The sequence below is a fragment of the Saccostrea cucullata genome, unplaced genomic scaffold (assembly GCF_032062105.1).
Source record: "Saccostrea cucullata isolate Sc308-1 unplaced genomic scaffold, CSIRO_AGI_Scuc_v1 ctg1209, whole genome shotgun sequence".
In the NCBI taxonomy this organism is placed as follows: domain Eukaryota; kingdom Metazoa; phylum Mollusca; class Bivalvia; order Ostreida; family Ostreidae; genus Saccostrea; species Saccostrea cuccullata.
Window position 1 is genome coordinate 57,053 of NW_026918210.1, and position 20,897 is coordinate 77,949.

At 32.9% G+C, this 20,897-nt stretch overlaps 2 protein-coding genes across 2 annotated transcripts in view; one reads left to right on the top strand and one right to left on the bottom strand.

Annotated features, from left to right (window-relative positions):
* Positions 1-1,406: 1,406 nt before the first annotated feature.
* LOC134259321 (complement C1q tumor necrosis factor-related protein 7-like) lies at positions 1,407-2,324 on the top strand. Its single transcript, XM_062741920.1, has 3 exons — positions 1,407-1,414; positions 1,609-1,751; positions 1,878-2,324. The coding sequence occupies exons 1-3, from the start codon at positions 1,407-1,409 to the stop codon at positions 2,273-2,275; spliced, it is 549 nt and encodes a 182-aa protein (XP_062597904.1). The 3' UTR covers positions 2,276-2,324.
* Positions 2,325-9,711: 7,387 nt separating this feature from the next.
* The window catches only part of LOC134259333 (phosphatidylinositol phosphatase PTPRQ-like), a 35,117-nt gene continuing 23,931 nt past the window's right edge, over positions 9,712-20,897 (bottom strand). The window contains 8 exon segments of the mRNA XM_062741928.1: positions 9,712-9,743; positions 10,184-10,274; positions 10,422-10,560; positions 10,823-10,986; positions 11,073-11,195; positions 12,762-12,887; positions 13,095-13,171; positions 20,116-20,185. Coding sequence (XP_062597912.1) covers positions 9,712-9,743; positions 10,184-10,274; positions 10,422-10,560; positions 10,823-10,986; positions 11,073-11,195; positions 12,762-12,887; positions 13,095-13,171; positions 20,116-20,185 — 822 coding nt within the window.

Below are 20,897 nucleotides of genomic sequence, written 5' to 3' on the forward strand. Positions count from 1 at the left end.
AAACTATATTATATCATCTGGCACCGTCGCTGTTTAGTTTCATGACAACAAATAACGTCATTGTTTTTCAATGCCCGCTTCTTCTACCTCGCACCCTTATTTTGATGAGATTCCTAGAGCTGAGTAAGGACTTAAACCCGCCTTGTTTATATGACTTTACAATATCAGGAAGAGATCCTCGCTTGATTGTTCAAGCATACTTTGCTTTTTGGAGTTTAACATCTACAACACATGATCGACGTCATTTTTGACGTGATTGATTTTTCTCACCTTGACCTCAGATAGACATTAAATGTGCATCCCTATTCCCTCTGAATATCTTTTGGTATTAAAACACAAGTACTCTGGATGCATTTTAATTATTTCCCCGTAGTCAGTATAAACATTTCTTTGGTAGAATGTTGGAGAAGGAAACCCCTCCCTTCTTTTGATGTTAGTCTCAAGGCCATATTTCTTTGGTCACTCCATGCAAAATTTAAGATAAATTTTCATAGAACTTGCAGAATGAGGTAAAAATTCTATTTTTATGGAAAAATAGTGTCCCAACATATACCTGATTTAATGGAATTTTTAGGCGTCAAATATTCATATCAAATGAGTTTTTTTTCGTTTTACTTAGGTCGAAAAAAAACGTCGTGTTAGAGGTTTTGCCGCCTGGGCATACCATTACTTACAAAAACATTCCTAACTTATTAGAAATTAATATTTATGATTTATGATTTATTCTAATGATAGAAAAGATGATGCTAACAAAATCTTTTAAAATTCATTGATGTACCTAAAACGGTTTTAATTTTATGGCGCTAGTCCACGAACTTTTTGATATCCCTTCGTATCTGTTCTATTTAAAAAAATAACAAAGTTGGAAAAGACTGGGAAAAAAGCAAATTGACCATATGTTTATAAGCAAAAATATAGATATTGAAATAAGCATTTCTTAAATTGATAAACTTAGTGACAAAATAAAATCTTACCTATTGATGACTGAATTTCCTTTTCTTGTGGAATAATTTTCCTTCAGTTTTCTTTGAATTTGAAATTTCATTTATTCTATTGATATTAAATGCAATTTCTTTTCGACTCACTTTGTTAAGGTTTATGTTAGGTATCATCAACAATGACAATGCAGCAATTGAAATGTCTTTCTAGATTTTAAATGTAAGTAACTGTTTATTTGCTTAGAGTACTTTCTATATCAGTATACTAAAAATGTCAATTACATCTGTTGTATAAAATCAATATTCTGTGTCATCTTATTGCAAGAACTAAATATCATATATTGTTTTAATGATGTCTGCAATAGCTATAAAAGCATTTCATCTTCAATGTAAAGAGAGTAAGTAAGCATCTTCAAGAAAATATTCCGTAGTAAACTTCTTTTCTTGCTTACTTACAAAGGACTAATAATGTGCAGGTAAAAGTATGTTTCTTAACGAAAATTTTAAGTTATCAATTTAATGTCATTCACACATGTAAAGGTTTCATTTTTCATGGACAAAACACCAATAATTACTTAGTCTATTTATTACAAAGATGCGATGCCAAAATTAGGAATTTGCCATTGTATCAATATAAGTATTGTTTGCTTCAAATATGTTTTGAATTTAGGTTCCCTCTATTTTTGCTGTTTCTGAGTGAGTTCTTTACAACTGCCATACTAGAGACACCTCAACAGATTGTGACAAAATACAGCAATTATAAGGCGATCTGTAGTGGACTTGGATATAGAGATACAACATGCCAAAGCAAAGGTTTGTAACTGACTTCAAAGTCCTTTTCCTCAAGACAAAATAAAAGACTAATTGGTAAAGCGAAAAATGTTTCATATATGAAGTTACTGAAAATACATACAATATGCAATGCTTCTTGGTTTTCAGGAATTGCATTTCAAGCTGTGCTTATCAAGAGTATAACAAGTCTTGGGGCACAAAAGCCGGTAATATTTGAAAAGATGACACTAAATGAAGGTTTGGGTTATGATGCTACAACAGGAAAATTTACAGCTCCGGAGGACGGGATATACTCCTTCAGCTGGAATGTTTTAGTTCTTTCAGGAAAAGCGTTTCACACAGAGATTGTCAAGGATGGTAAAATGGTCGCCCGAAATTACGCCGACGGGAAAATAGTTAAGAGTGGTTTGTACCTAGCAAGTTCCTCCACAGTAAATATCAAGTTGAAATCCAAAGAGAAAGTATGGATCAGAGTTCATTTAAATTTTGGTGAATACGTGTATGGTAATCACTGGTCTTACTTTTCTGGTTTTAGGATAAACTGATCAATTTTTAATCACATTCAACGCACCATGAAATGTAAATTATTTTCTTGAAAATATAATTATTTGAATAAAACATCTTGTTGTTGTTATTGGTATTCATAATAAAAACTACAAACTTATAGCAATCCTTATAATTTGTAAGACTGCATGATTTACTTAATGTTATATGCATAAAAAATTATGAGTAAAAGTGTGCTTCAGGGTTTCAATTCATTTTCATGAATTGATATTATAATTTACAATTATCAAATGTATCTCTATTACGAGATTTTGAACTTAAAGGGTAACATGTCTAAAACGTTTCACAAACAAATTGAAACACTTCCTTTAAGATTGCATAAAGACGTCTTAACTAGGTTTAATAGTTGTGGTTGATTTAAAAATCATTTACATCACCAGCAAGAACCCTTTAATTATATTTTACTCGTTAATACGCCACCATTGAGCTCAAGTCCAAAATGGGTGCTTATAGATAGCTTAAACGTTGGATTATATGTACTTAGAGGTGGCATTTAAACTGTGTTTACGTCAATATTAATATACTAGTCAGAGTTTTCGCTCTAGTGTCACGGAGTTACGTTATGAGTTCAAATCTCACAGCCAGACGTGAGACCAGTCCTTCGGACGAGACCATATAAACCCAGGTCATATGCGCAGTAGGTGCTTACACTAAAAGACCCCCACTGCTCAGTGGCAGAAAGTTCCGAGTAAAGGTCAAAATTTGCAGCTCTCTACCTGCAAATGGTGGCGTTTCCACATGAGTGAAAAACTCTCTACAGGGACCAATAAGTAATCAGAAAAACCCACCATTAAGCCATTTACCAATAGGTCCTTTCTAGAATCCCTTCAAGCTTTCGTTGGGGCAACATTATACCACCATCAGCCACCAATAAACAATCGCTAACTACTTTTATAAGAAAACCACTATTTGTATATTGATTTTGTGCAGATTATTGATGCCAGATCTATGCATATGTTCCTTTCTTAATTCAGCTTATTCAATAAAAAATCTTTTAAATATTCTCAGATGGAGTAGATCGCACAACCATCTATTTTAAAATCGAGTTTTTTATTCTCTATTTTTTCGTATTCATTTACATAAACATATAACAATTGTAATTTACTAGTTAAACATTGCTTAAAAAGAATAATCGATACTGGTTTATATGTTTGAAAATAAATTGAAAAAGATAACGAAGAGTGATCAATCATATGAAATCGTCAAAGAATACAAATATGTGAACAGGGTAATCAGGTCAAAAAAATATTAGAAAATTTTAAGAAATATTACATTCTATTTTATAGACAAGTAAAACTTGCAGTAAACGACCCAACTTATGTAATTGCTCATCTACAGAAATTACGTACAAAGGACAAAGAAGAAAATGTGGTCGTCGATAGCTAAGAAAAAAGTTGTATGTATGAAATGCACCTGACACGAGCAAAAAAGTTAACTTCAGTTTACTATAGCCCTAAATTATATTACGGGAGTAAATGAAAGTTAATCAAAGTTTCAAAATGATAAGTAATCAACTATTCTTTGAATTCTTTTTGTCATATCATTTTTATAACAAAGATTCCACGGTTATCATAGTTAAGCCCTAGAGGCGTCATAGCGTAGCAATATAATATCAAGATTACTTACTTACGATCTTTATCTTATGACAGATGATTACTTACGTTGATATACATAGTATCATTTTGTACCTTTTAAAACTGAATTAATTACACTTTATGAATAGATAACAGTTTTTCAATGTAGAATTAAATTTCATTTTCAAGCTAAACACAATTTTACCTTTTTATTTTTTACAAAGAACATTCGAAATGATGACTTCTTACGAGAATTTTGACATCCTTGTCTCATCAACTTTTTTTTCGATAGCTAGGCACATTTTAAAAATGTTTGTATGTAGAGCATGTTTTTGTTTATTGAATCATTTGAGAGATATAAACCATGTATGCAGTTCATAAGGGCATATTGCTGAAAAAATGTAAGCGTTAACAATTGAAATGTTAGATAATCTAATTATTTCTGTTTATCTATCTTCATAGAATACTAGTACTCTCTCGAGAAGCTTATAAATAACCCCTCCTCGACACACTTTATGAATGTATGATTTGTAAGTCATCTCCCAACTAGGCTACCGGTCACATCTCAGACGGTAGAGCGCTCGCTCCGTCATCAGAAGATCGGGAGTTCGAATCTCGGCCGCGACTGACCTAAGTCGATCAAAAATGCACCCCTACTAATGTTATTGTGATTTAAATTCAAGACACGTGGTTTAGGTTGATCTATTCAAAGGTTATAGGGTAGAACCGGTTTTATAAATAAAATTGGCAGTAAACACGATATTGCTATAGCCTGTTTCTTTTGAAAACACGTCCTGTAACAAATGTTTCCAGACCTTTCTGAAAGACTTTCATGATTTTCAACAGGAGAAGGGTGGCTAAAGGAGGGGGTGTTAAAATAATAATATTTTTTATACTTTTTGGTGAAAATTAGAGCTGACTAGTGATCGATGCGCTGGTAAAAATGTGCATTATCATCTACACTGACAAACCTTTGTTTGCCTTATAAGGCTATTGTTATAAATGTGCACAGAGGATCTTATCACGAGCAACTGGCCAATCGTTGAATGAATAGCAATGTTAACGCCAAATACATGTTTACATTTTAACTTCGAACACGTAGTTCAGACCAATCTACGATCATGTTAATGGACTGCAAAATACATGTTACAGGCGTTTTTGACTTGTTGTTAAATGGAAAAATGTTTAATAAAATGTAGTTTGTGTCTAGTTCAGAACACCAGCGCTTCAAGGGTAAGGAAAACGAACAGCTTCTCTTATGCATTTAAATGGACAAAACTTTGTTTACGTTTGTGATCACGTGTTTGGTCAGGGAATTCACCTGGCAATAGTATTCACCGATAGTACAACAAAGGAATTAATACTGACGCAAATCGCTTTTGCAGTATGATTTTCAGAAACCTAGACTTCCGCCGTTTATTTAATACATGAATTGTTTGTCATGATGAGCATGAAAATAATATTTTAAAAAATGCTTTTCATTTACAATAAGATTTTTCTTTTTTCAAGCGCAAAATTCCTGTTGTAGTATTCGTAGTAACCCATAATGCACTACTCATTCAGTTGACTGGTCAGTTAAAACCATGCTGGTGCCTCATTTGCTAATCTGACGCCAAAAAATATAGTCCCGGTTCCCATGCAAAAATATTTGTCCACAAAGAAATTTTAATTCATGACTGCCGAAAATTGTATTATAGAGAATACTTATTTAAGTTTGAATGAGTGTAAAAAAGATAGATTGATTGAAGTACATATCTACAGACATTATCAGCTGATTTTAGGGGTGGTGAACACTGAAACGCAGCATAACCTTTCTGTTTACCATGCCTCCACGTGCTAGTCACTTCCTAGCCACATTTCCGTGAATAATTTACCCTATCTCGCTGAAGTCTCACTAACTCTCGCCAGAGCCACTGCCAGAGCTACTCTGAACTCATCGGGTTTTATAATTTGCAGAACACCGAAAAATAAAAGGTTCCGAACACATTAGTAGGGGTGAATGGGTAGAAACTGTTCCTTTGCCTTGCGTTCGGCACTTTAAAATGAAAGTTGTGGGTCCTTCGCGTGAGACCTTAAAAACCCCGTGTCACGACAGGCGTTGGCACGATAAAGACCCCTCACTGCTCAATGGCCCTGTGTGCTTAGTAAAGGTAAAAAAAAATGTAGTCATTTACTGGCATATGGTGACGTCTCTGAGTGCACAATTCTCGAATAGGACGTAAAATAACACACAACTAATCAATCCACCTAGGTTAAAATTAGAGGTACATAAAAGCATGTGTCAGACATGTATACGTATTAACAGTTCAAAAGTAACCCTAACCCAAAAGTCAAAGTCAAGCTCTAAAATTATTTATACTAATTAAAATCCCTAGCAGAAATTGTTCAAAAGTTCCTTAAGATTGAACAAAGGCCTGGTCTCAAAAACGACAAAGATATTTTCCATCAAAAACTAATATCAACTTCAGAATATTTGTGTTTAAACCAGAACATTTTTAACAAAATTTGCAAATGACCAATACAAGGTAAGTATTGCTACGTTTTCAAGTTTCATGTTTACTTAAAAAAGAGACTAATAATGATATCAACTGAACTTTAATTTATCACAGGGACAGGAAATTATTATGCAATTTAAATAAAATAATAGAATAAAACATCTAGCGAAATATACTTTGGTCGTTTTATTTACTGATTTAAATTTTCCAGAAGAATGACCTAACAAAAGTCTGATAGTCCAACTTGCATCCAAAAATCACTTATATCAGCTGAAATTCTTCAAAATAACATTTAAGTGTTAATAGTTTGTCAGCTCAAGCACATGCTCTAGCAAGGCCCTATCTTTTACTCCTTCCAAAATAGTATCTACTGCAATGGAACACCTTTTGACACATTTTGCTTTAGTATATACGTAGAAGTAGTGTTTATCAGTTCTCAGTCCAAAAAAAAGAACGTTAAAAAACTTTTAGAAAGAAAAGCTATTTAATCTTCCTATAGTCAGTTACATCAAACATTTTTTACACTTTATACGACAATGTGTTAAATCTAGTCTATTGGATAGCACAGAAATCCCATTCATTATAATCCCGTGGGGATCCGGGTTAGAATAGGTCCTCAGTACCCCCTTGCTTGTCGAGAGAGAATAAAGTTTTATTATATATTCTTTAGATACCAGTTTGTCCAACAAACAGACGACATTACAATAAGCAAAAATTTAATCATTTATTACCTTATCTATTTTTGTAACGATAATTGCATGAAACATAATTTCTTCAATAAACTATTACGTGTACCAAAGAAGAAGAAAATATGTATTGTTGCCTTCACTTTCATATGCAACCTTTTGACTTCTTTTCCAATTAATAGTAGGTAATATTCCATTCATTTGTCGACTCATGTCAAGAAACGACACCACCGAGTCATATTCATAATTGAGTGATAAGCGAGATATCTTCTTTCATATATATTGTTAAGCATTTCCTTTCAACAAAATTTGACAAAGGAATTTCCCTCCAGCCAATAATACATTAGGGTTGACCGCAGGTCTGACCGGTCAACAGGGAATGGAGATTTTTTTCTTGGAAATTATATCTCATCTGTGGAAAATTCACTGAAATTTAATATAGTAACATTCTCATAAATCGTTTTTTTTAATTGAATTATAAATTGTTGCATGATTTTATTCCATGGATTCACTTATTTACATTTTGACTAAATGGAAAGAATTTGTAACTATTTGAACATTTTATCTCATTTTAGTCAACTATTTCGATACATATTTTTACTTGAACACCACGTACAAAATGATGCCTTTGATGCTGATGCTTTTTACTGTTATGGTTATGACAGGTAAGAAAAACGAAATGTTAAACAGAAAAGATGAGTAAAAACAATGCGTCTTTATGAAACACCGATGCCACCGTATGATAGGTTATACACCCCTACTAATGTGTTCGGAACTTTTTCAAATTACGCTTACGCGGGTTATGTATTTTTTCTGCAACAACTGCTTCCGTCAATTCCAGTAATAACAAACAAAGAAAGCATTTTATTGTTTAAGTAACTGAAATATTTTATGGATTTTCAAAATTTCATCATTTTAAAGATATGTGAAAAGAATATGAACACATATACCTTTTTATAGCTGAAAGAATGCAACACAATTAATTTTTATTTTATTTTTGCAATAAGTTTTCATATGTTTCGCTAAATTTTTGCATATGTTTAAATGAACATCTAGTCCAGTGATAGTAAAATTAAACAACTATTTATAAAAGTTTGTAATACTGTTATATTCACCATAAATTAATTTATCATATGTACTAGGAACACGTGCTTTTGTTTATTATGTGCTAATAATAGCGACAGTAGCTATTGGTCAGTATTTAAAGGTCGATACCTGTAGAACGGGTGAACAGGTATTCACTTTAATCACGATTTTAACTCATTCGAAGGCTTTGCTTTGCGACATTCACACCCACCCACCACCCTCTTACTTACTTCAACCTTTGACTAGTATTTTGTTTAATAAAGAAAGTAATTGTTTTCATTTCAAGAAAATTAAAAGTTTTGTACACAACAGATTAATTGTCAAAGATGGGAAACAATTTGCTTAGTCGCTCTAGATAATTTTATGTAAAATTTGATATGAATGTAAGATTGTTGTGTAAGGGTACATATTAGCTACATATAGTCGAAATGTGTTTACAGATAGTTCTAACTTACATTCATTCTGCATAGGTTTTACTTTAATTGTACATTATAATATATGATACGTACATAAGTTTGTGAGAATGAGTCCGCCATTCAATTTGTTTACCTCGCAATTGCTGCGGACTTACAGGTTTCCATAGTTTTTTCAACATAAATCGATGTTGTTTTTTATCTATGGTTTTTCCTGGGCGGCGAGGGAAGCATAATTGTGTTCATACATGCATTATATTACGTTTTTAATCAGTGAAGTGAGGACATATAAAAGCATTGTGTTAAAATGCATTTTGTACTGTTATGTGTGATTAATTATATTTTTGATATATTGTAGAAGGAGGGTAGAGAATCGGTACCATTGAAGACTTGTTTTTGTAAATGTATACGTCTAATAAATATTGGCAAGCAAGCGCTTCCATTTCCTATGTAGACAAGTGTTCTTGTTTTGATTGTAAATAATTTATGTTCGTTTGAGTGAAACGAATTAGAACATAAAAAAAAATTAGTGTACATTCACAATGACAGTAAATTTGTTTTTTTTTTTTTTAGATTTCAGAAATGATAACATTTCCGATGACATCGCATGTGTTCGTCAGCTGAAACGAGAACATAGGGGATTTGGATTTTCGTAAGTATAAAGGGAAAAATTTTATTAACTAAGAAAAAAACATTTTTGTGGACAATGGCGTTGAAATAAAGTGGTATTTTGACTCCAAATGATTCCAAATGACTCATAAGAGATATTAATTGAGTATAATACTGAATAGTTGATTTATTGAATAATATACCCTTAATTGAAAAACTTTTTTTAATATCTTTTTTCAGACCAAATTCAAAACAGTAAAACCAAACTGTTTGCTCATAAAAATAAAGTAAATTAAAAAAAACCGCGTACAAGATCGTTTTTAGAATTCAAGATTTATTTTATACGATTAGAAATTAATAAGCACCTTACAATATGTGTTAATAACTCTTCTGTAGCTGGATTCTGATCATTCCTTGTTCATCGACAATGTTTTATTTTCTCAGAGATGGCAAAAAACATTATTATGAGAAGCCTTCCAAAGTTAATAGCACATAAAAGATAAAAAATGCTAACAAAGATGTCTTAGAATATTCCAAGTAAAATATATACACCTTCATGGCAGATATTCGTATGTACCAGCTGCACCTGTCAATGAAATAATACATTTGAAAAAAAGTGTGTCATATCTGTAACATCCACCATTATTAGATTATTGTAATAGTTTGGTTGTAACAAGTCATTCATATCATATAACATATAAACATCAAAACGCATCGATTCCCTTGAGGCAAACTTTAAAATGTGGTCATTTTAAAGGAGATAATGTCTTATATTTAACATTTAGTGATAGTGATAGGAAATTATATTACATGTATATTGAATAAATTGAATTGATACTCGGGTTTTACACGAGCTGTATAACCAGTATATGTATAATCGCTTCACAGTTTACAAAAAGTGTATGTTTAAACTATCCTTTAATAAAGTAAAACTAAAGTAGACAATCTATATTTACTAAGCACAACAATATTATAATAATTACGTGCATGTATTAATTTAAAACTTTTGATATCTCTGAAGCTTACTTTTTCTTTCAGAATTTTCATAATATGTTTTTACATCTCCTTTCGAGACAAGGTATTTTTGAAGACAAATATAAATTGTTGAATACTGTTCCTAAAGAGAAAAAAACATAATTTTATACACATGATTTGAACACGGTGTAAAACGTTTCAGCAAAATATATGTTGTTATAAACTTCAGGTAAGTTTAAATGCATTATATATTTTTTGCATTTCTTATCGTCTTCATAAAATAACTTACTTCCGTATTAATTGCGGACATTCTTTCATTCATAACACTCAATGCTGTCCGGTATACATCGACATCCTTGGCACCTGAATCTATTGACTTAACCAGATAATCCGTTGTAATGAACACTCCACTATAGTCAGTCCCAGAGCTATATGGATATAACCGTATACACATATGATGCGGATTCACTTGCTCATAGCTTTAATTAAGCAGGTGCAACATGAATTTAATTTGTTTTCTATGAAAATTGTCATTAAAATTCAAAATCAGATTCAATAAATTGAGATCAAGAAAAGTATGCCAATTCGAACACTTCATGAATTTTTTTAAAATATATTACCAAAATTCTAAACGAAAAGCCGTGAAAATTATACCAATTTATTAAGATTTAACTGGACAACTTAACTTACCATCCTCCATGCACAATTAATGGTCCTGTTTCATTTACATCTTTTTCGTTCGATTTAACCAGGTTTATGCAACTTAGTAGTTCGTCGGATAAATTCGCCATTTTCAGACCATACACGTGATAGTGGTTTACATTCTTCAGTTCCTTTCCGCGCAAAAATGAGTTCTACGATCAAAGAGAGATTGATGATATGCGCAATGAAATACCTCTTCAATAAATATTTAACATGCATCCCTGTAATGAAACATTACCTTTGACAACCTGACTTTACGTAAAGTCGCTCTTTCAAGAATATTAAACGTTGCAAGCAGTTTTATGTCAATTCCTCCAAGGGAAAGCACTGCACCATCGGTGACTGGGAAATACTGCTCACCCTTTAAAAAAATATATAATGAATTATAAAACAAGAGGCCCATGGGCCACATCGCTCACCTGAGTAACTTGGGAGATGGTAGTTCATTACCAGATTCCCCCTCTTGCTATACTTATCATGCCCCACTACCCCCTTCCCTTTTATGATTTTAAAACTATAGAATTTACACTACCCAAGGATGCTTTCACATAAGTTTTAGCTTTCCTGGCCCTGTGGTTCTCGAGAAGAAGATTTTTAAAGATTTGTTCTATATATTTCTATGTAAAACTTGGATTCCCTATTGTGGCCCCGCCCTATCCCCGGGGGTCATGATTTTAAAATTTAATATCTACACTACCCAGGATGCTTCCACATAAGTTTCAGCTTTCCTGGCCCTGTGGTTCTTGAGAAGAAGATTTTTAAAGATTTGTTCTATATATTTCTATGTAAAACTTGGATACCCTATTGTGGCCCCGCCCTATCCCCGGGGGTCATGCTTTTAACAATTTAATATCTACGCTACCCAAGGATGCTTCCACATAAGTTTCAGCTTTCCTGGCCCTGTGGTTCTTGAGAAGAAGATTTTTAAAGATTTGTTCTATATATTTCTATGTAAAACTTGGATTCCCTATTGTGGCCCCGCCCTATCCCCGGGGGTCATGATTTTAACAATTTAATATCTACACTACCCAAGGATGCTTCCACATAAGTTTCAGCTTTCCTGGCCCTGTGGTTCTTGAGAAGAAGATTTTTAAAGATTTGTTCTATATATTTCTATGTAAAACTTGGATTCACTATTGTGGCCCCGCCCTATCCCCGGGGGTCATGATTTTAACAATGTAATATCTACAATACCCAAGGATGCTTCCACATAAGTTTCAGCTTTCCTGGCCCAGTGGTTCTTGAGAAGAAGATTTTTAAGTGACCCCACTCTATTTTTGTCTTTTCTTGATTATCTCCCCTTGTAAGGGGACTTGGTCCTTCATTTTAACAATTTAAACTCCCCTTAACCCAAGAATGCTTTGTACCAAGTTTGGTTAAAATTGGTCCATTGGTTCTTGAGAAGAAGTCGAAAATGTGAAAAGTTTACAGACGGACGGACAGACGGACGGACGGACGGACGGACGACGGACAAAATGTGATCAGAAAAGCTCACTTGAGCCTTCGCCTCAGGTGAGCTAATAATAATATGGAATGTTTTAGGAATTTCCTTGCCTTTTAATTTTTAAAATTTAGAGTCAATATTGAGGGAAGGCTTAAAACTTTGTAATGAATAAAGCTTAAAGCGTTCCTAAGGTTGAATCGCAATGTCGAAAAAGTAAAGAAAGGAAGTTCTATACTTTTGAAAATATATTAAGAACAATAAAAAAAATCTGTGAAATTATTGGGTCTATTAATGCGTACATAAAAGTTTTTTTATCTTCAAAGATATATACTTAAAATTTATTTCCAATGTTTTGACTGATTTGTTTTAATGTTTTACCAATACAATCATACATACTTATAATAAGATTTCCTTTCAATACTTGTGTGTTAAATTGAAAAGGCAGAATGATCCGCATAAGTCGTGCTAAAAAATAGAATTTACCTTGCTATTTTCATTGCTGTCATCAGATAGTACCACAATAGAGGGTGCGTTCTGTTCCCACACCATTTGCCAGAAATGTCCAGTTGTCTTTGGTAGAGGATACTGGGTCATAATATAGTTTTGTTCCTTTACAATAAACAAATTAAAATCAAATTATTTCAAGGCAAAATTATACTTATAGCTGAAATGAATGTACTTCAGATTAATCGATTTTCAAAACTTCGACATTTTCTAATTATAATATTTTGGTCTTCAAGGTCCTTATTCTCATCTTATCTTCCTGAGAAGTAAAAAAAGTTCTTGACAAGATAAATTGATTTTAAATACACTTACCAAAATAAAACTAGCATTTATATAGTCATTCTGTGAACCCTTCTTCCCTTCTGAAAACTTTACTCGGTTGCCATCATCTGTAACATTAATGACATATCTCATTATCATCATACCAACTACATAATTTGCAAATATTGAGTATTGTTGAGAGCATCAGTGATCATTTCAGAGAGCGGGATAGCATGCGTTTGTCCGAAACGGATGAAAATTTTAAGGTTTAGATCTTTTTACACGGAAAAATTGATTTCATTTTTAGAGTTTAGAAATCATTTTTTATCGTATGTGACATTGACTTTTGTGGAAGGTATCATTTAGTCACAATAAAACAATCCATTACTCAGCATCAAAATCAATTATTTTGTGAGAAAACTATGTTACTGCTTAAATAGTTAAAAAATTAAATGACTGTCAATATTTCATCAGACGATTAAGTGTCATTTATTGAAATGTTATCCACATCGTCCTACGAAATTTTTCTTAACGAATATAATCAAGATACCAGTATACTAATTTGAAAAGGAAATGTTGCTGTATATTTAACTTACACGGAACAACATTGCTCCTGTTTTTCGACAAATTGTTCTTTGAATGTCCTATTCTTGTACTTCCTTTTCCAGTTGACGAAAGAAGGCTCTTGCAATCAAATAATAAAATTATAATAAATCAAGATTCTTCATTTTTTAGCTCACCTGAGCTGAATGCTCAAGTGAGCTTTTCTGATCACCCGTTGTCCATCGTCCGTCTGTCCGTCTGTCGGTCTAGCTGTCTGTCCGTCCGTCCGTCTGTAAACTTTTCACATTTTCAACTTCTTCTCAAGAACAACTGGGACAATTTTAACCATACTTAATACAAAGCATTCTTGGGTGAAGGGGAATTTAAATTGTTAAAATCGAGGGCCAAGCCCCTTTCCAAGGGGAGATAATCAAGAAAATACAAAAATAGGGTGGGGTCATTAAAAAATCTTCTCCTCAAGAACCACTGGGCCAGAAAAGCTAAAACTTATGTGAAAGCATCCTAGGGTAGTGTAGATTCTAAATTGTAAGAATTATGACCCCTGGGGAAGGGCGGGGCCACAATAGGGAATCCAAGTTTTACATAGAAATATTTAGGAAAAAAATTAAAAATCTTCTTCTCAAGAACCACTGGGCTAGAAAAGCTGAAACTTATATGGAAGCATCCTGGGGTAGTGTAGATTCTAAATTGTAAGAATTATGACCCCTGGGGGTAGGGCGGGGCCACAATAGGGAATCCAAGTTTTACATATAAATATATTGGAAAATTTAAAAATCTTCTTCTCAAGAACCATTGGGCCAAAACAGCTGAAACTTATGTGGAAGCATCCTGGGGTATTGTAGATTCTAAATTGTAAAAATCATGACCCCCCGGTGGTAGGGCGGGGGCCACAATAGGGAATCCAAAGTTTTACATTGAAGTATATATCGAAAATCTTTGAAAATCTTCTCAAGAACCACTGGGCCAGAAAAGCTGAAACATATGTGAATATTGGGGTAGTGTAGATTCTAAATTGTCCAAATCATGACCCTGGGGATAGGGCATGGTCACAATTGGTATTACAAAGGGGGAAATCTGTTAAAGAATGGCATGGCCATAGTTTCTCTCGTGAGCGATGTGGCCCATGGGCCTCTTGATTCAAAATTGCTTTAATTAAAGTCTAATTTTCATTTCAAAAAAAAAATCCCTGAAACAGCAAAACACAGTACAAGATACCTGCATCTAGCTTTGTCAATAATTTTTCACTTGAAAATTAATAAGACTTCGATAATATTTTTCATTTAAAGACATCTATTCTAGAATGCACAAATACATAAAGATGCTGAGTATCAGGTATTTTGTAATAATAACAGTTCAAACTTACTGAGAATTCCTGATAAATCTTTAAATTACTGTCCCTCATAGCATCTTCAACATGGCTAACAAACTGATGCACAGGTATGGACCTATATATATATATATATATATATATATATATAAAGCACATTTTACAACAACTCTTAAACTAACATAACTGCCCTAAGTGAAGAAATATTAATACAGAAAGCACAGAGAAATTCACTTTTACATGGATACCCACTTCCGCCCCAGCCCGGGGTTGAACTCTCGACCTTCGGAATCTGTCTCCTAGCAGTGCAGGAACAGCGCGCTAGACCGCTCGGCTATCTAGGCAAGTCAGAAAAAAATGGGGCGGAAGTGGGTATCCATGTAAAAGTGAATTTCTCTGTGCTTTCTGTATTAATATTTCTTCACTTAGGGCAGTTATGTTAGTTTAAGAGTTGTTTTAAAATGTGCTTTATAAATAATAATTAATTTCATTACAACATGTATTGGTAACAATCCTCTGTTAAAAACTAATGTCCAAATAAGTATCTCACTTCTATTCTCAATGACCGTGTAGTGTAGGGCAGCGCCGCGAGAATTCCATCGGCATCGAAAGCAAGTTTTTTTGACTTGCCTAGCTAGCCGAGCGGTCTAGCGCGCTGTTCCTGCACTACTAGGAGACAGATTCCGAAGGTCGAGAGTTCAACCCCGGGCTGGGGCGGAAGTGGGTATCCATGTAAAAGTGAATTTCTCTGTGCTTTCTGTATTAATATTTCTTCACTTAGGGCAGTTATGTTAGTTTAAGAGTTGTTGTAAAATGTGCTTTATAATTTATAATTAATTTCATTACAACATCTATTGGTAACAATCTTCTGTTAAAAACTAATGTCCAAATAACTGTATCTCACTTCTATTCTCAATGACCGTGTAGTGTAGGGCAGCGCCGCGAGAATTCCATCGACATCGAAAGCAAGTTTTTAGACTTGCCTAGATAGCCGAGCGGTCTAGCGCGCTGTTCCTGCACTGCTAGGAGACAGATTCCGAAGGTGGAGAGTTCAACCCCGGGCTGGGGCGGAAGTGGATATCCATGTAAAAGTGAATTTCTCTGTGCTCTCTCTCTCTCTCTCTCTCTCTCTCTCTCTATATATATATATATATATATATATATATATATATATATATATATATTCATGATTTTCATTTGTACTTGAAGAATTTTAACGTAATCAAGGCTGGGATTCATAAAGATACTTAAGAATTATGCTTAGATACACACTTAAGTATAAATAAATTCTTAGTTAAGAAAAAATTCCTCAGTTAAATTCTAAGAAAATTAGAGCACTAAAAAATTCCCGAACAAAAAGCACACTCTTTTGTGAAGGAGGTATTTAGTTCTATGTGTATTACATCAAAACTAATCTGTAAAGCTATGTCATAGACATTGCACAATTGCATCTTACCAGTTAATTAATATCACAAAGTCAAAAAGAGATCATAGTTAGATGTTATAGCATGGTTTCCAGCTAAAAGATAAAAATTTCTCCTGTTTACCGTTATTTTTATATGTGATAAAGAAAACTTAAGTAATTCTTATCTACTTAAAAACCTCCTGAGGACACTTAACTTTAAGTTAATACTTAAGCACTAAGTACGTTTATGAATTAGACTTAAGCATTTCTACCAAATTAAAGTAAAACTTGGGGAAGTTAAGTAAAAAACCATGACTTAAGTGATTTTTCAAACTTAAGAATATATTAAGAAGTTTTATGAATTCCGCCCAAGCCCCCTGACAATAAACTTGAGATTAACTTAAATCAAAATTTCAAATCAATGAAAGTTTCTAAAAAAGATTGATAATGATACTGAATTTGCATCATTTGTTGAAATTTAGATATTACACATAACTGCAAAATCTTAAGAACATATTTTAAAACTAAAGTTATTCAGAATCAAAATTTTGACTTCAGTCTATTCTCAGTTTATGGTAAGGGGGCCAGCAGTCATGAGTACTTACGTTTTCTCTGGTTGAGTTCCTAGTTCCAATTTGAGATAAACCTGTTCACTACAAAAGATGTCATATATCATCTTCATCTGAAAACAGTTCTTAAGAACATCTATATTTTAAAGTACAACATAACCGACATTAAAACAAGAATCGGGGAGAAAAAGATTGAGAAAGTTACAAACAAATAAAGAATGTACTGTCAGCAATACATTTGGCTTTCTCTCAATACTTACCTTTTTGTTCGTTGATTGAACTCCAAATCTGCATACGTATTACTGTCGTTTTGATTTTTCCTTAAAAAAAACCTCATATTTGATGCTCTCTTGTCAGGCACAGACACCCTCAAAGACACTAAGACAAATAAATGAATGTCTTCACTTTGTCCTAATATCCCTTGAAATGTTTTATTCATAGAGTACATGTACCTTTCCACTTATTACATAAAGCAACATATTTTAAGTATTTGTGTTTTACTTAGGCCAAAAAAAATTAATCAATTGTTTCTCAGGCCAAAAAAATCAAAATACAATGCGGCAGGCAGGCTTTTTTTTTGAAGCAGTATTTGAAGTATTTACTTTACGAATGTTCGAGTATCTTGAACATAACCAGACATCAAAATTCGATTTTGTCAAAGATCTTATCCATATTATCCAGAAATACTCCTTAGAAAGATTTCTTCATACATACATCAGTAATTCCAGTTTTCCGTCCAAAAATATTTGGAAGAATATCGTAAAACAAGCTATTAATTCTCACTACAATTCTTCATGGAAAGACGTAAATTACTCCGATCCAGATTTCACGGACTTCAAGTTTCTCCATACATCTGTGCATTTGGCTTCACTCTGGGCATATCCACTTTCAACAAAAGAAATGCAAGTGGTAAGTTCATTGCAAATCTATGGACTCTTGTACCAAAAAGGACATATACCAGTGCATAATCTGCTCGAATCCCTTTACAAACACTTTTCAACATGCCATAGCGTCGTGTTCTATAACATCTAATGAAAGATCTGAATTTATGTTTGAATTATCAGCAGAATACAGCAATGTTTACACAGATTTTGTTAGTTTAAATGAGTACGATTTTTACTTATCTGTTCTTAGGGGTACCCATGACCAAGTATTAGACAAAAAGAAGTTTATGTTAAAATGTTTTTCATTTATAGTTTCTAGTATAGCCACTTACAACGACATTGTGTATGAAACACAAACATGAGGTTGTTCTTTTTAAGTTTTCATACAGCATATACAAACAAACTGTATATACTTGTTCTACAGATATATATAAATATTTATCTTTTTTTACTTCTCATTGATGTATATATGTTGTAATTGATGTGTTGTAATTCAAATCTCCAAATGGAGGAAATAAAGAACGAATGAATGAATGAATAAAAAGAAGAAAGATATTGTTTTTCTAATAAAAACGTCTATCTTAGCATTTATGAAAAGGGCAATAACTCGATTTTCTTTTTCAACTTGGAAAAATAGAAAATTGGGTTATTTCCCTTTTCAATATTTCAATAAAATTGATCAATGCTGCCGTTTTTAAACTGATGCGGCGGTGCCTGAGAAACTACTGATTAATTTTTGGGGCCTTATATGAATTTTAAAAAAAGCATGCATTGCAATCAATGCTTTTTTAATACAACATAAAAAAAATAATTAGGGACTGAATGCATCCCATATTTTTTACACATTAAATTGTCGGAAAATTTTCCCCTTACTTCTCAATCATGACAAGGAGCACATGGCGGATGTGACTGGGGATACCTCCTCCTCCATGGCACATGAACCCATAATTTGATAATACTCTCTTATTGAGTTAGACTTAATATTTATATAAATGTTTACGTATTAATTTGACTATTCTGAAATACAAATATATAGAGATACGGAGCAGTATTCAAGATCAAAAGTTCTTCAAACAATACAAATTTCGAACAGAACAATAAATCACGGATATCCAAAATATCAGGGGTGTTATAATTAATTCAGAAGCAATATGACAAAATTTTAATCCTTATATACAACACCTGTTTCTTCTTTGTAGGAAGATCAAAACCACTATAACAACGACAATCGCAATTATTACTCCAATTATGGATCCAACAATCACACCTACATCTGAAGTTTCGTCAATTTTCTCTGTAATGAAATAATAAACTTGACTTGAGATTAAAAGATTTAACCATTCCTTCTGCAATTAGAAATTTTCACCCATCAACAACCCAGTTTCCATAAATCACAACGTGTGTGGAAAACGTGAAGTCTTTTACTCCTTTCAAAGAACTCTGTCGCAACAAACCAACATGTCTATATGTCTTTGACCCATTGGTCTCTTATGTTAGTAATTTATATGATATATTGATAATCAGTCTGCAATTACAGAATCCATTTATCAAAATTATTCAAAAGGGTTACTTTAAAAACAAAAGAGAGGTAAATTTTTGGCGCATAATTGAAACATTGTACATTGGATCAGAAATAAACGTTGAGTTCGTAACATTGTGTTGTATGGTCCAGCTGGACTTGATTGTTAGAAAACTAATCATATCCACTGACAAATGCATTATTTTGTTTTGGTTGTGATCAGTTAAATGTGATATTTTGTAAAATTTGATAGAAAATATTTCACTACTGAGGCATTTTTAAATGGATATAAATATCATCTAACAGTTCCTGGTCTTGCAAAATAAATTGAAAACAACTCATAAGCTTAGAATAAGTACTTGTCAGACCAACCATTCCATATTCCTATGTATAATTCCCATTGCCATTTGTTGCTCCATTTTTTCCCTGGGTCAAGATTTGAATAAACTAGACTGTATGATACATGAAAATATTTTGATACAAATATAATTAATCAAGACTTTGAATTTTTTTTTTCTTATTTATATCTATGTACAACTTAGACTAGCCACTTTGGCCTCACCCTTTTCCTTCGAGGGATATGCGTCTTCATTGATACACCTAAACACAGCTTACAAATTGCTGTCAAATTTGAGGTGAGAATGTAAAAGGTGTACAATTGGACAAACAAACGCTTGACAAAGAATGTGATGAAAAAAGCACAATTGAGCATTGAACTCATATGAGTTAAAAACATGTTTACGATGAAATTATCTAATTTAATAGATTAAAATAACCTTATAAAAAGAAAACAATAATACTCACGACCAGCAGGTACCGTATAGGTTTGTTGGACAACCTGACCTGACATACTCTCATTATTTGTGACATATACCTTTAAAACAAGGAAAACAGTCATCCATTGTCTTTGAAACATCATGTAAAGGAACAGTATAATGTCATCAAATTAGCTGTTATTATATTACTTGATAAAACTTTATATTATTTATCAGCGAATGTTAAACTTAATAAAAGATTCTAAGGTTTTTAAGTGAGATAAACATAAAAAAGTGGAGACAAAGTAAAATAGGGGTCAAGATATAAAAATATTGATAAAGTTGAATACTTTTGCCAATATGCAAATATGCATCTAAAATGCATTAGAATATAGAGTGTAATAAAACTATTTTGAATTTTTTTTTATTCTGAAACTGAGCTATGTCAAAGGAAAGGTAAAGGGCATAAATGTCAAAAATGTAAATTTAGCCACGTCAAAACGTGTCAATATATGAAGATTGATTAAAATATCTTAACAATAGAGTTATCCTGAACTGGACTAAGGGCAAAGTTTGATGGATTGATTGATTGACTGTATACTGTTTAACGTCCCTCTCCAGAATATTTCACTGATATGGAGACGTCACCATTGCCGGTGAAGGGCTGCCAATTTAGGTCTATGCTCGGCACTTACGGCCTTTGAGCAGGGAGGGGTCTTTATCGTGCCACACCTGCTGTGCCACGGGGCCTCGGTTTATACGGTCTCATCCGAAGGACCGCCCCATTTAGTCGCCTTTTATGACAAGCAAGGGGGTACTAAGGACCTATTC

Bases quoted from the DNA above. Each gene is read 5' to 3' on its own strand.
- LOC134259321 (XM_062741920.1), top strand. The intron at 1,752-1,877 runs GTTTGTAACTGA...CTTGGTTTTCAG, and splicing joins TACAACATGCCAAAGCAAAG to GAATTGCATTTCAAGCTGTG.